The 16,693-nt window shown below is 39.1% G+C and overlaps 1 protein-coding gene across 2 annotated transcripts in view; it reads left to right on the plus strand.

Moving 5' to 3' along the window:
- anapc1 (anaphase promoting complex subunit 1) overlaps positions 1 to 16,693 on the plus strand; it is a 64,184-nt gene that overhangs the window by 4,327 nt on the left and 43,164 nt on the right. For both annotated transcript variants that reach the window (XM_028603481.1, XM_028603482.1), the window contains exons 4-20: positions 851 to 893; positions 996 to 1,093; positions 2,616 to 2,698; positions 2,853 to 2,926; positions 3,070 to 3,215; positions 3,293 to 3,450; positions 3,797 to 3,928; positions 4,873 to 5,088; positions 6,754 to 6,849; positions 7,138 to 7,228; positions 9,082 to 9,147; positions 9,280 to 9,417; positions 9,825 to 9,968; positions 12,363 to 12,423; positions 15,504 to 15,559; positions 15,929 to 16,060; positions 16,165 to 16,239. In XM_028603481.1, the coding sequence (XP_028459282.1) occupies positions 851 to 893; positions 996 to 1,093; positions 2,616 to 2,698; positions 2,853 to 2,926; positions 3,070 to 3,215; positions 3,293 to 3,450; positions 3,797 to 3,928; positions 4,873 to 5,088; positions 6,754 to 6,849; positions 7,138 to 7,228; positions 9,082 to 9,147; positions 9,280 to 9,417; positions 9,825 to 9,968; positions 12,363 to 12,423; positions 15,504 to 15,559; positions 15,929 to 16,060; positions 16,165 to 16,239 (1,809 nt within the window). The remainder of the gene's footprint in view (positions 1 to 850; positions 894 to 995; positions 1,094 to 2,615; positions 2,699 to 2,852; positions 2,927 to 3,069; positions 3,216 to 3,292; positions 3,451 to 3,796; positions 3,929 to 4,872; positions 5,089 to 6,753; positions 6,850 to 7,137; positions 7,229 to 9,081; positions 9,148 to 9,279; positions 9,418 to 9,824; positions 9,969 to 12,362; positions 12,424 to 15,503; positions 15,560 to 15,928; positions 16,061 to 16,164; positions 16,240 to 16,693) is intronic.

A 16,693-nucleotide genomic window follows, 5' to 3' on the forward strand; every position in this document is an offset into this window, starting at 1 on the left:
GCGTGCACTGCAGGATTTCAATCCATGACGGCGTAGTGTGTTACCAACCGTTTCTTTTGTAACTGTGGTCCCAGCTGCCTTCAGTTGATTCATCAGTTCCCCCCTTGTGGTTTTGGGATGATTCCTCACCGTTCGCATGATCAGGGACACCCCACGAGGCAAGATCTTGTGTGGAGGCCCAGACCGAAGGAGGTTGGCGGTGGTGTGGTGCTTCTTCCATTTCCTGATAACTGCACCGACAGTTGATCTTTTCTCTCCAACTTGCTTTCCGATTCTCTTGTAGCCCATCCCAGCCTTGTGCAGATCAACAATCTTTTCCCTGATGTCCGTAGAAAGCTCTTTGGTCTTGCCCATGGTGGTGATGTTGGATGCTGGTTGTTTGGGTGTTGACAGGTGTCTTTTATACAGGTAACGAGGTGAGGCAGGTGTATTTGATGTAGATAATTGGTTCGGATTGGGGCTGTGTCTTAAAGAAAGACTAACTGGCTAGCCAGAATACTTGCTGTTTGTCCATGGGGTCAAATACTTGTTTTTCCTCATCAGATGGTTATCAATTTTAATAAATTCATATGATGTGATTTTCTGGAATTTTCTTTGGGATTCTGTCTTTCACTGTTAGAATGTACATATGATTAAAATTGTAGATTTTTGCATTCTTTGTAAGTGGGCAAACCTGCAAAATCAGCAAGGGGTCAAATACTTATTTCCCCCACTGTAATTGAGAAATACAAGTTTGGGAATGAGATTAGAAGAATTGTGACTTTTTGTATGGATGCATTATTATATTAAAAACACTATTATCATGTTCGTCTTTGCAACATGTTGACACTGTTTTATATTCTGTCTGCAGGCCTTATGGTGTACCTTTGCTGTCCCTCAGAACAAGACAGACGGTACTGTGTCATTCAAAATGTTGAGAAGCACGTCTTGTTTCAAGTTATCTATTCATTGTAGTTCTGTAATGAAGATACATAATCTTCACTGTTGTTTTACAGAGGAGGACGTGGAGCAGACAGTGTGTATTGTGCAGAGTAGCTGTGTCAATGTTCACACTGTAACTGGGAAGGATTTTATCTCACCACTACCCTTTCAGGTGAGGAGGAGAGATAGGCTACACTGGTGGGAAATGTTTTATCCCACAGAAGAGAGGAGTCAAGACGTGTAGAGAAATTCAAAAGCACCTGCCAGATTCACCAACGTTTGATCTTTGTCACTTTGGTTTCGTTTGGTGTAATTTACCACAGACCACCCAGATTGGCAAACATGATATTGATGTGTGCAGGTTATATACTTAATGATAAGAGCTTATGGATATTTAAATTCTTCAAACTTTAATATCCAGAAACATGTTGCGGCTACCTTTTTGGAGCCTCCAACGAGACAATTTGCTGCATGTAGCAATAAACAACCATTTCAGTTCATTCAGTGTATCACAGAATGGCTTCACCTTCCAATTTGTGAGTATATGAAAACTATAAACAGGATTGAATTCCAAAATGCTTTATTGTCCATTTTGGAAAATTAGTCATATTGTACAATGGGCATGCTTACTGACTTTTATATTCCTTTAAATAAAAAGTGCCTAGGTGTTTTCTTTTCTACATGTGTGTCTGTCTGTCTGTCTGTCTGTCTGTCTGTCTGTCTGTCTGTCTGTCTGTCTGTCTGTCTGTCTGTCTGTCTGTCTGTCTGTCTGTCTGTCTGTCTGTCTGTCTGTCTGTCTGTCTGTGTGTAAGCATTAGTCAGATATGTGATAGTCCCTAGGGCTGAACCGTTGTCTGGCTAACCAATAATAATGGAGATTTTGGATCACTGACAATGGTAATCAACCGTGTGTGTGTGTGTGTGTGTGTGTGTGTGTGTGTGTGTGTGTGTGTGTGTGTGTATTCTGTGTCTCTGTGTGTATTTGTCTCATTAGTGTGTTGCACAGCAACAATATGCAATTTGATTCAGGGATGTGTTTTAACCAATAACTTGCAGAAACCGTGTTGGTGGGCTGCTCAGAGGAAATCATGTTTCCTCTGTTTGTTTTTTCTTGCTTGAGGCCTATGAAGGTGGTAATGGTAATATTTACTAATGGAAGGTCTGACACCCACTCTCATAAAATGATTGTAGTGAATACAGAGGCAAGCAGACAAGATGTTGGTGTTTTGAGAAGCGCAAGAAAATCCTTGAGAGCCTTTATGACAGGAAGCATCTCCACTGCTGGGGTGTCCTTGACACTAGAACCCTCAGGGTGGTGTTCTCTAGTTGACCCTTCAACTCTCTATAGAAGTTGCAAACACTAGAATTTCGTTATAAGGTTCAGTCAAAAATCATATGAAATATTATTACAAATATTGATGCATGTACCAAGAATTTTCATGATCAAATAATCTGCTGATTATTTTCTTAATTAATGGACTTATCGTTAGATCTACAGTGTCAGAAGGTAGGTAATCGCACGTTTAAAGAGTTGCCTTTAGGTCATTGAGAAGTTTGTTTGTCAAATTGTAGAAATGGCATCTGTTTCAGTACTGTGTGGAAAATTTAAACATTAACTGTTGTCATTATTACACAACAACATAACTATATGTTTTAAACTGTCTCCCCTGTCTATCCCCTCTTGTCTCCTCCAGGTCTCAAATGTCTGGGCAACAAAGTTTGGACTTTTGTTAGAACGAAAAAACACAGCGACTGACGCACAACTCAGCCTCCCCGGGTACACATTAACACTGCATATGCATACACAAGTCATGAACTGAACAAAACCTGAACAGATGTGTCTGCATTAAGGACAACCTTCTAGTCACACACTCGTACAAACCATTGTCATTTGGCAGGTAACTGAGGTACTCAGCTCTTTTTCTCTACAGGGAACCTTTGCCCACAGTGTTCAGCATGCTGCATCCTCTAGACGAGATCGCACCAGTAGTGTGTAAACCTGCAGGTACAACACGATCACACACTCTCTCTCTCTCTCTCTCTCTCTCTCTCTCTCTCTCTCTCTCTCTCTCTCTCTCTCTCTCTCTCTCTCTCTCTCTTAATGAGTCATCAGCATACTTAAACCTGATTCTATGTGTGATTTTTCAGGTCTGTTTGAAGGATCCCATGTACAGTATGCATCTGATGCCACCATGAAGATAGTGTTCAGCTGCTGTCAGCCCTCTGTAGTTGTCTCCTATGACACTGTACAGGGAATACACTCTGTCTGGGCCCTGCGCAAAGTGACACAGGATGTGAGTGATTACACAGACATACACATTCAAACACAGAGTCTACCTTTCCCTAACCTCGAGCCTCTTACCCCCATCAGGAGCGTTCTACAGTCCTGCGGTGTACAGCAGATCCAGTTGGCACTCCGTTGGGTCTGATGGCATCTGGCTTACTGACCTCTCACCTCCGTAATATCTCCCGCCTGGACTCGCCTGGTGGAAGTGGGGCAACCGGGCTTGGTCCCGGAACTGGAACAAGGTAAAAGTGAAGTGGAAGTGTTGTCCTCACATCAGTTTATATGTGAGATTTTTGGCCTTCATATGGAAATGCCCCATTATGTCTACAATTGTTATTAAACTTTTATGCTAGGAATGTCCCACAGAGACACAATCTGTTTTACAAACAAAACCTGGCCAAGATCCATCAATAGCAGTATAATTAAAATGCATATAGAGAGAATAAACGTAAATACATGCTTCCAGACAGAGAATTTCCACATCAACCATTTGCAATTATTATTTTATTTTATATTTCAACTGGTGACCTTTAGAGCATCTCTGGTCTCTTCCCTTGTCTGATCCCGTCCATTGTTTTCTGCTCCTAGTTGTGCAGTTGGTCCTGGCTCTCCTCTCCACTACAGCGCTCTGCACAGCCACCAGAGCAGGATCATGACGTCTTCACCAGGATTTCATTCCCGTGTTCATTCCCCGAATATATCCAACATGGCTGCCCTCAGGTGAGTTTGACTTGAAATTGATTAATTTGATTATTTTTTTTAAGAAACACAGATTAAACATATACAGTATGTGACACAAACAGACAGGACAGGTGATATTTAAAGGAACACGCCGACTTATTGGGAATTTAGCTTATTCACAGTAACCCCCAGAGTAAGACAAGTCGATACATACCCCTTCTCATCTCCGTGCGTGCTGTAACGCTGTCTGACAGCTCCAGCATTAGCTTAGCCCAGCACAGATCCTGCAGGTAACTGGTTCCAACTAGCCTACTGCTCCAAATTGTGACAAAAGTGACAAAATAACGCCAACATGTTCCTATTTACATGTTGTGATTTTGTATAGTCTGGCGTGTACAAAAAACAACGTAACATGAGACACAGCCATCTTCTAACAGTAAACAAACCGGGAACTATATTCTCAGACAGGCTTGCTGCGAGCATATCACTCCGCCCAAGTACTATATTCTTCCACCTGAGAATATAGTTCCCGGTTTGTTTACAGTTAGAAGACGGCTGTGTCTCATGTTACGTTGTTTTTTGTACACGCTGTGACTCTATATATCACAACATGTAAATAGGAACATGTTGGCGTTATTTTGTCACTTATTCGGAGCAGTAGGATAGCTGGAACCATTCACCTGATGTTCTGTGCTGGCCTGATGCTGCTGGAGCCGTCAGACAGCATTACAGCACGCACGGAGATCAGAAGGGTATGTATCGACTTGTCTAACTCTGGGGGTTACGGCGAATAAGCTAAATTCCCAATAAGTCGGCGTGTTCCTTTTAAGAAAATAAACTTTTGCATATGGTCAGTCAGTCCCTAACTGAACTTTCCAGCCTGATTAAGGATGCCCTCAGACCATTGAATGTTAAAGCTAGTGGTTAAAAACTCCTGTGTACAATGTCCCTTTTTTTTGTCTTCCTCCATCCTTCTATCCCAGCCGTGCCCACTCTCCAGGCATGGCGGCTCCATCTTTTTCAGGCGCGGCTCGTTTCAACACGTCTTTTCATAGCCCGTCCCCCAGGGGGCACCATGGCGTGATACACTCTCCCAACAGCACGGTCAACGAGACGATGCTGGTACCGGAGATGGAGCCCATCATACCCGACCTCTGTATGGAGCAGCTGTGGAGTGAGACGGTCACAGCTGGTCAGAGGTAATTACCAGGACTGAATCCTACATGTGTAGGCACATGCTTCATTTACATCAATGACAGACAATATTGATTTCAACTTTGTCTTTTAAGTGATGGCCTTCATTCTGCTGAGTTCAGTAATGTAGCTACTTAGCTTTCTTAGCTTTTCTTGGCTATTTTAGCGACTGAACTTTCAGGTATATTTAGGTACATCACTTTTATGAGTAAATGCCAGAAAATGTAATGGCTTTTTATCATAAAGTTGTCACCAGCCATCATTACCAGCATCATCATCAGAAAACCAGAATTTCCCCCTTGTTGTGTTATGTCAGATACATTTTTTTGGGAAAATAATTATTCCTTTATGCAGTTATCGAGGTACTCCTCAAAGGGGTGTGAATCTTCAATGGTCTTACGATTCGATTACGATTATCCTCTCTTCGATTCAATATCACGAGGCATCACGATTCGTCACCTCCTCAATATGATTATATATTGCTACACGTGCTTTTCTTCCACAAATTCAAGCAGTCAGATATATATGAACTCCCTTTTTTTTTGTATCTGCTCTTAAAAAAAAAAAAAGACACTTCCTCAATGTAGCAGAGTCTGAACACAGCAAACGAAAGGCAAAAACATAAAAAAGCAGCGACCGAAAAATCAACAAGTAACATCAGTAGACAATAATCAATTATGGTCTGTCCCTCGTCCACAGGGCTCAACCTTAACTTTTTGAGGCACTTGTCCTTTGGACAAGTACATTTACATTTCACTTGTCCATGCACAAAAGTCACTTGTCCGGGTAAAGATTTATCGTTTTATAATTTTTTGTGTTTTTTTTTGTTTTGTTAATGCAGAATTCAAACAAAGCGTTGAAAGCATCCAAACTATATCAACATTAATAAAATTCAGTTGAAACACTTTCTACCCGGCAGAGGCTGATTTACCAAGGGATCCTTTAAAAGGTGTAGCTACTTTACAGTTCAGTATTAGCTGATCTTTAACTATGTAAATTTAACCGATACAAATGCTGCTAATGCTTGCTAGGTACACAGCTGCCGACGCTAGCTAGCTAACGTCACTTACTTGTCAGCCAAGTTATGTTGCCCCCGGGCCGGCAGACGCTACAGAACATTACTCCAGTAAAATAAACGTAATGAGTGCATTTTATTTTGTTTGAGTTTTAACTTGTCCAGTGGGGCAAGTAAATTTCTCTTCCACTTGCCCGACAAAGAAATTCACTTGTTGCGGACAAGCCTGTCGAGCCCTGGTCCAGGTCTGCATCGCGATGCATTGATGCAATGATTCAATTCAACATCCCTAACTCCTCATATACTTGATTTGTAATTTTTTGGGAAATTTGGTAGCACCCAGGTAGAGAGAAGTGAAGCATTTCATCACGTCTTACCTAAATTTGCCTCTTTATGTAGAATTACTCAATTACTAAAAAGACCTATCAATGACAGAGATGAAGACAACATCATATTTAGAAGAATCCTCACTAAGTCCTTAACCATTTAGCTAAAAAGTTGGTCTGAGATCATTTCTAAATCACTGATAAGCTTGTGTCTCCTTACATCGATGGTAAATGTGAGATTATTATATTTTTGTTTTACTCTTTTGTTGCTGTTCTTGTTTAGTTACTGCTGTTGTTTAACATGAATCTTCATCTTTTTGTGTTTGCAGGGATATGAGCAGCCAGGCTTGTAAAGTATTTCTGACCTCTGACCTCTGTGAGAACCGCTACCTCTGTTTCCTGGTGGAGTCTCACCAACAGCTCAGGTCAACAAACCCACACAGTGTAGCCGCCATACACAATACATATTTGATACAGACTTCCCTAGCATGCACTACTTTATATTGTGGAATCTAGGGGCCCATTAAAAGTCTAAAATCATCTAAATCTAATGCCTGAGGCAATATGACAGTAACAGTACTAAACATTGATTGCTCATGAACGTAGAATGCCAGACAAACCACTAAAGTATAGTTTAAATGTAACTCTCTTACTTTTCTTCATCATCACTCTCTCCACCTTATTTTGCTGTGTCTTTTTCATTGTTTCCACAGATGTGTGAAGTTTGTTGAGAGCAACAATACATCTCAGCTAATCTTCACCTCTGTCACGACCATCCCTGCCAAAGATGCAGAGCCTCTGCAGGTAGATTACAATATTTAGTCTTCATAAGATTTACAGTGTGTAGGTGAAGGTTATTGACAATTTTTTTTTTTAGATCAGCAGTTACAAAAAATTATGTTTTACATGTGATTGTACTGAACACTTGCGGTCACTTTATTACACTTGTACAATCTAATGCAATCCAATGCCTTTGGGGGCTGACTACGCAAGACAAGCATGATTGATCTGCGTACAGTAAATCTATGCAATTATTATTATTTATTATTATTTCTGACAATTTGATAAACAAAACCCCTATTATGCTTGAGTAAATGAAACCCCAAATACAAAACTGCTTTGAAAAATACTATTAATATTTAAAAACTATTGTTAAAATCATCGAGAGAGTCCGGTACAGCCAGACTCTGGACGTTAAGTTTAGTACTCCTATTCATGTTTATTTTCTGCTTGTTCAATGATTCTTTGGTCAATTGCTATTAAACACATTCAGAGAGGTATTGAATTGCGATATATTTTTTTTTCCCCTCTCTCAATTTCTATTATTTTGGAATGTATTATAGAGATGTTGTATTGAATTGTTATGTATGAAGATCAAACAGTGTGTATAGGTAGGTTGTGTAGTTTGCGGTAAGTTGTAAGTTGGTACGGAACCAAAAAGTTAAATAAAGCCAATAAATTAAAGTGTGAATGATGCATTTGTTTGAGTCTAATAATAGACTAAAATACTGTGGCCTCGTATTTGCCACCACTTCAAACTATGAGAAATGATACTAGAAATATTCCAGGTTGCAGCTCTGAACATTTACAGACGGGCTCATCTGATTTTACTCTCTCTGTATTTGTCATATATGTGTGAATTTTATGGCTGGTCTGGGCTGAAAGCATGTTTATTTAACATCAAATTGTTTGTGTGGGATGTTGTGAACATTGCATAGGAGCCATTACTGTATCCTCTTTAAACCATCGGGATGTTTACCTCTTCCGTCTGATATAATTCGGTCTTTACTTGCACCTTTTACCTTTTTAGAAACCAATGTGTGTGTATTTAGCTGAGCTAAATCTCTGCCTCAGAGAACATTATTGAATTTCATCATTAGACCAGAACTCCACACACCAAGTCTTAACGACGGCAATTGATTGATGTATCAATGAAGTTGTGATCTGTGAGCTGTTTAGATTAATTCTAGTTTGACATTTTGTAATTGTTCATAGTTTTGGATTTCAGTTTCAGTTTACCTACTAGTAGATTGCTTTTAAGCTACTTTTGCAGTTTTAGTGTACCTACTAGATTAGGTTTCACATTTTAGTTAGCATAATCATTTCTGAGGTAGTATTATCCTGCACACACAGTATTGATCATGAACTAAAAAAACATGAATACCAGTGCTGAGTATTGCCTTCAACCTCACAATACAAATTGTAATACAGACTATCCAGGCATGGCGCTCCATCCTTATTTTAGGTGTTATTTTTTGACTTATGTACTTTTTCTTCTATTGGGTGATGTAAATAAGCCTGATTTATAGGGCAGAAACAATTGGTTAATTTACAGAAAATTACGATAATTGATTAATCGTTTGTCATTTTTTAAGCATGGATGTTAAAGGCTCATTAGTTCTAGCTTCTCACATGTGAATATTTCTCACGTGAATATTTGCTGGTTTTCTTATTCTTCTAGGACAGTTAACCTGAATAGCTTTAGGTTTTGTACTGATGGTCAGATAAACAAGCAAATAATAAAATTTTCTGACATTGTAAAGACCAAATTATTATTCACTTAACTGAGAAAATAATAGGGTGATTAACGATAATGAAAATTGTTAGTTGCATCCCAAATGACTTAAGATGTTACTGACAAAACTTTTGGTCTTCAGAATATAGGTGCTATGCTGGTTTTGGAGGCCTGTGGCAGTCTGGTTCTGTACACTGGAATCACCAGGGTAAGGACGAATCAAACTTAATCATATTAGCGTCTTTACATGCTGTAGACAACAATTAATGGACATTTCTGCTTATTGAAGTAAATTCATGTGTGATTAAAAACATGAGGTTCCTGTCTTGTGTTGCTCTAGGTCAGTAAGGTGTTTGTTCCCGGCCTCCTGTCACCCACCTTCAGCCTGACCAACCACCTCTCTCACCTCAGCACGCCAGTTGAGAATGTTAGCACGCCAGCTAATGCTGGCAGCAGGCACCTCCAAAGAATGGACGAGGTACCGCAATGTGTTTTAAACATATTGTTCCTTATGCATTGATAGTTTAAATTATTTTATTTTGTCCATTTTTTTGGTAAAAATACATTTTTTAGGTTACGAGATTGTGCCAGCGTTACTTTACTAATTTGCCATTCAATCTCGTACCGCCTGAGTAGCAATTTCCACAGAGCAAGACAATCTGTCACAGTCAACATGGAGGCTTGATTTGGTTTCCTGTTTTATAATTATTCCATTACGCTGCTTGAAATGTAGAGAAAATAATCTCTTGAAAAACACTTCACCATACAAACTGTATTGCTTCACCCATGTGACGTTCTGTCACCTCATCTTGGCTACTCACTTTCTTTCCTTCCTTTTTCTCTTTACTTCTGCTTCACCTCTTTATTTTTCCCCTTCTCCTCCAGGCCGCTATGCCTTCACCAGTGTCAGAGCTGAGGGGTCCAAACATAAAACACCACGAAGGTTCATTTTTGGAAGATTACACTTTCCAACATGCCACGCCCTACATCCATGCCTTGCGGGACCCGGTCTGCAACCGGGTCACTTTGGTAAGTTTGTGAGTTTTCAAGTGAGGAGGTTGAATCGATTCAGAACAGATGTTCTCCAAACTTGAATGTTGTGGCGATGTACAGATGTAGTCTGACTTTGAGAAGCTGCTGTTTTGGTACACAATGCAGACATTAAACAAAAGTAAACCTACCGGAGGTGGAGACTGAATGGTAACATTTTCCACTATAAATTGTGTATATATAAGGTTGCTTTACAGTGTAACATACAAAATAGGCTTGTATGCAATGTAGGGTAATGTTTGCAGTTAAGGAAACTTCAGATTGACTGCAGCTGCAGGTCTAATCGTTCATAGAAAACAACTCTGTGAGAGTCTCCCTCAAGGTTTGTTTCTAGTCAGTGATGTCTGTGTATGTGAGATTCAGGCCCATCATTTTTTTGTGAATGGGAGCCACAAAGGAGTGAGTATTTATGTGTGTGTTTCTGCCTCCTGGGTCAGTCCTGTCAGACTTGGTATAGACAGCCTCTTCAGCCCTGGGACTCTACAGAATACACACAACAGTAGCAAAAACAGACCACTGTTCTCTCTCTCTCTCTCTCTCTCTCTCTCTCTCTCTCTCTCTCTCTCTCTCTCTCTCTCTCTCTCTCTCTCTCTCTCTCTCTCTCTCTCTCTCTCTCTCTCTCATCAACAGAATGTGCAAAACAGTGTCTGCAGGCTGCTGCTTTTTTGACATATTGCCTCTGTTCATTGATTTTTCCTTTTGACCCCTTGATGTGTCAATCTGAAGGCTAATTGTTTGGTAATGCAGCTCGCTGGAGTTTTCAAGCACCAGCTGCTCTCTGTGTGTTGTCAGGTCGGTGGTTTATTTTCTCGTCAGGGTTTCTTTCTAATCAGTGATGACTAGAACAGGACCAACCCTGCTGGAGAAAATTAAAGTAACAAGATGTTGTGATCGGTTTTCCTCTATAACACACCTATTCGAAATAATCTACTGTGCTAATGTATATTCTTCTAAAACACAGATTTGAGCTGCTCATTCAGTGATAAAAATATTATTCACTTATTTTTCTTAAAACATGAACAATTGCTGTGATTATTTAAAGGAGCACCACAGAAATATGTTTATTTCATGGTTATGAAATATATTGAAATGTTCACACTTGAAATGATGAAGTCTCCTGCAAATGACAACGTAATGCAAAATGTAATCACACTTTGGTGCTTTTCATTTTACCTCTATACTGCAGTTTATTTTTTACCTGAGTGTTTACATTTTCAATGCACTGGGGTTGTTTTAACCACTGGAGTGCTGTCCTTTTTAATGAAATGAAAAGAATATCAAGAGTAGTCTGGGTTGTAAATTAAATTTTAGATATGATATTTCTTTACTTTCAGAGTTTTGAGCGAAGGGCCACTAAATACAAAAAAAAACATAAAACACCTTTTATCTCACAAATTAATATACATAGAAAAACACAACTTCAAAAACAAGTGGTTATAGCTCACTTGCAGTCAGCATAAGGCAGACTGTCTCTAGAGGCTGCAATTAATAACCACCTGCTGTGTAATTACTGATTGGGGTGATGTGTGATTCTAGGCTGTTGGTGTTTGGTGTACTTGGAGACAATCAATCATAGCACACACCAATTTACTTTTCTATTAACCTGGAGTTTTGCTTCCCTGTTGAGGTATTTCATCTCCTTGTGGTAAACAATTTTTTTCACAACAGACATTTTTGTCACAGTAGGAAAAGCACAGGTGTAAATAATGAGATTAATGGTGGTCTAATTCCAAATAGCTGCTGTCAGGGTCCTAACTGTGCATGTTGTCTCAGTGTATTGACTTACTGGGACACTACCCCTTTCCCACTGGTCAAAAAACCCACTTACACCCACTAACATCTGTCTCTGCTCAAGCAGGGCTTGAACATGGTTCCAAATTAGTCAATGCCTAGTTTGAAAGAGACTGAATAAGTAGCACATATAAAAAAAGAAGTGACCACCGCAACCTTTTCATCGGCCTCCGTGCTGCTTTCTACTGCTTTACTAACCCTGTTTTCTGGCGTGTTTGTGACGTTGAACGTGACACACAAGGGAAAAAAGAACAAAGGTGCTCGTCTACTGGCAATGGAAAAGGAGTCTATCGCCTATTTCTAGCGGGTTTACCCCCTTTAAAAAAATCTGCATATACATGCTAACTTTGGTGATAAAAGGTATATTGAATAGAATAGAGCCATTGATAATGTTATTAATAACACCTGTACTTTTCCTTCTATGACAAGTCAAAATGTCTCCCTTTTCCAATTTTTCTTTCCACTGGAGGAATAGATTTAGAGTTAAGTGTACAATTTACTGTAGACAGTTTATTGTCAAAGCACTGATATAAAGTTGAACTCAAAGTGTATAATGTTAATTTGTGCACAATCTCTCTCTAGGAACTAAACAGTGGCACAATGTTGAGGATCTCCATCCCAGAGATTGCTACCTCAGAGCTTGGTGAGACACACACACACACACACACACACACTTCTATGTTTGCTTTTGTTGAAGCACAGAAGGATGCATACTGTACGTATTTAAAACTAGGTATTACGTCTGTTGTTGGTCAGTGATGCTTTGTGTCGTTAAAATGTAGAACACACACAAACGCGCACACAGCTGAGTCAGGGCAGCTAGGTTTTGGAAATTAGATTTGAGAGCTGCCCTACGTTGTAACAGTCACATATAATCTTGATGTATTGAGGATGCCATTACAACACACACACACACACACACACACACACACACACACACACACACACTTCAATTCAAACCTTCTCTTTAAACAGTGACCTGTCAACAAATTGTAAACATATATATTCCAAATACATTTACCATTTTTTTAACGTTATAATAAACATTTGCAAAAGCTATTTCTATACCATATTGTATCAAAATACAATCTAAAGTACTTTAAACTAAATGTATTTGTCGATTCCCCAGTAAAACAGATTCTAAATCTCTTTGCTAACTATGTCCTGTTGGATGGTTCATTTACATTCATTTACAGCTTTCTTTTAACATTGTTTTCTTATTCATGTTGTGGAAAACATAGTATTTGCCAGTCAAATTTTTTTTGGATTCCGACTGTAGCTCTGTAAAGGTTTGTTGTTATATTTAAAGCTATAGTGCGTAGTTTCTGACGCCCCCATGAGGACGCCACAATCTTTTGAACAAAGCCATACTGAGAAATACAGAGGGAGTTGTGTGGAGCTGATAGTCTTAATTAGCTTCGTAGCAACTCATTTGGCAATGGCTTGAATGTAACGGACGACGTTCATTAACATCAAAATGTTACGCACTAAAGCTTTAACTTTAACAAAAATTTTATTTTTAAAGTTCTATTCATTCAACTAAGGCTGATGGTGGAAACACATACGTTGACGCTCCGGATAATTGCATATGCATTTTGTTGCAGAAACTTCCACCGAAATTGAAGTTCTTGTAAATGACTTTTTACTAGAGACACTGGCCAAAAAGCTTTATTTTCATTTAGGTTTTATGTCTCCTAAGCAAAAATTAACTGGTGGAAGGAATAATTAATATGCATTACACTGACAATCTATTTTATTTTCAAACCAATTAAAGCAGAGGTCTACCGGTTTATCTTTTATTTTGTTTACCACTAATGGGTCCCTGGGTCTGCTCAGATCTCAACATCTGCTCTGACCATGAACCTTCAAGTTTCTTAATCTCCTCTAGCTTTTGTTAAAGCTTACCCTTTTTTTTTAGAAAAAGTACCACTAAGGTGTGTGTGTGTGTGTGTGTGTGTGTGTGTGTGTGTGTGTGTGTGTGTGTGTGTGTGTGTGTGTGTGTGTGTGTGTGTGTGTGTGTGTGTGTGTGTGTGTGTGTGTGTGTGTGTGTGTGTCTTTGCCATGCGTTGCCCATTATTTAGTAATCGATCTTACAGACAAGGCTTTCTTCCTCTAATGAAATGGCATTTATCCACCTCTTCCCTGACCTTTCCCACTCGGGATGTCCAATTAAGATAGCCTGGTGACGTTGATTAGGAATCTGATTGGTCAGAGTTGTTAGGAGACACAGTAACACTAACTACTCTTGTATTGTTGGTTCTTTTTTTATATCCTTTTTTTGTATTCTGATGTTAAAGGAACACGCCGACTTATTGGGAATTTAGCTTATTCACCGTAACCCCCAGAGTTAAACAAGGCCATACATACCCTTCTCATCTCCGTGCGTGCTGTAATGCTGTCTGACGGCTCCAGCAGCATCAGGCCAGCACAGAACATCAGGTGAATGGTTCCAGCAATCCTACTGCTCCAAATAAGTGACAAAATAACGCCAACATATTCCTATTTACATGTTGTGATATATAGAGTCACAAGCGTGTACAAAAAACAACGTAACATGAGACACAGCCGTCTTCTAACTGTAAACAAACCGGAACTATATTCTCAGGCAGAAGAATATAGTACTTGGGCGGAGTGATATGCTCGCAGCAAGCCTGTCTGAGAATATAGTTCCCGGTTTGTTTACTGTTAGAAGATGGCTGTGTCTCATGTTACGTTGTTTTTTGTACACGCCAGACTATACAAATCACAACATGTAAATAGGAACATGTTGGCGTTATTTTGTCACTTTTGTCACAATTTGGAGCAGTAGGCTAGTTGGAACCAGTTACCTGCAGGATCTGTGCTGGGCTAAGCTAATGCTGGAGCCGTCAGGCAGCATTACAGCACGCATGGAGATGAGAAGGGGTATGTATCGACTTGTCTTACTCTGGGGGTTACGGTGAATAAGCTTAATTCCTAATAAGTCGGCGTGTTCCTTTAAGGAGAAGAGGCCACCACGTGTCACAACAGGATGCAGATCATCAGAAAAAAAGCTTTCTGTTAAAATGAAGGAAATGTTATTTTTAAAGTTCTATTCATTCAACTAAGGCTGATGGTGGAAATACATAAGTAGAGAGAGCTCTATGCTTTTCTATTTCAGTTTGCATGTGTATTCTGCATTTGTTGAATTAACTAAACTCTTTCTCAAACCAGGTATCCAAACTAGCAACCTTCTGGCGTTACTTGTATTCACTTGATTAGACTTGGTATTTAGTCTTATGTGGTCCCAAGAAATTTGGGAAATCTCAACTCTGTAATGAATAATATCACATTCATGGTCATTCCTCTTCATAAGTGTCAATTTGAGGAGATTAGAGGGATAAAGTCCAGTTGTGGCTACCTCGTTTTTCTGTCATTTTAAGATTATAAATTGCAGCTCAAAAATGTATGCAGCTTTAATACTCCAAAAATTATTTAACTTAGTTAAAACTTAAAGGACTTAGTTTGGTTTTGATAGATCTTTTATATTTTACTGATATGATTTTTTTTTTTGTTTTATTTCCAAATTGAGCATATCACTTATTAACTCTCAAAAAACATTGTCAAGAATAACTTTATTTATTGCAAAAAAAGAGAAAACCATATATTTTTTTTAAATGTCTGTCCTTTTCCACTGCCATATCTCTCAAACTTGCATTTCTCCATTTTCACCTTTTTATGTCCCTTTTCTCTGATTTATTTCAGTGAGGAAATGCCTTCAGGCGATTCATTTCATCCTGCCCAAGGAAGCTGCCATGAAGGTTCGTAGAACTGCTGGTTAATTCTGGTAAAACGCTACAAACCAAACCTATGCTGGCATGGCATTATTTATTGGTCAATAAAGTCTAAAACCTTTACATAATGGAATATGTAACCGTGTGCAGGAAGACTCCACTCAGAGAACCAATGTTACAGTGTAACCAGATGTTCTGTCTGCCATAAAATGTAACCATCATGCCAAGCCTACGTCACTACTGTGGTTGACAAATGCATTGTCATTGTTCTCATAAATGTAAATTGATATAAACATTTTCTTTGCTGGAATAAAAAGGTTTTGTGATAATGGAGAAACTTGCATTTCATTCCAAGTTGGCTTATTTAATCAAAACTGTTTACATGTTGCTGTGCAGGTTTTGGTGAAGTGGTACAACATCTACAACGCCCCTGGTGGTCCCAGTTCACATGCAGAGTGGAACCTGTTTGTCACCTGTTTCATGACACTGATGGGCTACAACACTGAGCGTCTGGCGTGGACACGAAACGTCAGTCAACTGTAGAAGTGTTTTCTATTGTATTCCTATTTTAACTTTAAACACTAATTCACATGTATTGACCTTGCTCTCTGTACTCCCTCCTCTCTTCACAGCTGCATTTTGAAGTGCCTCTCTCTCCAGTGATTGCAGCCAAGAAGGCCCGTCCCTCTGATGGAGGCTCTGAAGAGGTGTGTGACGATTGCATGATCTTTTCTGTTGTGATGTTTGTGGCACAATTGGCATCAGTCACCATCTCTGATGTCTAGTTTAAGAGAACTTGTAGACTTGTCATCTCTAAAGGATATTACACGTTTGTGGACGGTAAAGCCCAAGACAGATTTCCCACTCTGTGGGACAATACAGTTAACCTTGATCTTCATCTACAGCATTGCCTTTGGAGCAAACACAATAAAGCAAGATAAATACTCTCAGTTTTTGATAAAGTAATATGATTTTAATACTGATTTCCAACTAATATATCTAGATGATTTTAGGCATATAAATGAAAATAATATTTTTATTCTAGCATCCGGATCTTTTAATAGTAATAGAAAATTAACTTTATCTTTGAAAGCTTTTAGGAACATCCTGGAAATAATGTTTTGAATCGTAGTTTGAGCTATTTAAAAGTGTATTCTATGT

The sequence above is a fragment of the Perca flavescens genome, chromosome 17, assembly GCF_004354835.1.
Source record: "Perca flavescens isolate YP-PL-M2 chromosome 17, PFLA_1.0, whole genome shotgun sequence".
In the NCBI taxonomy this organism is placed as follows: domain Eukaryota; kingdom Metazoa; phylum Chordata; class Actinopteri; order Perciformes; family Percidae; genus Perca; species Perca flavescens.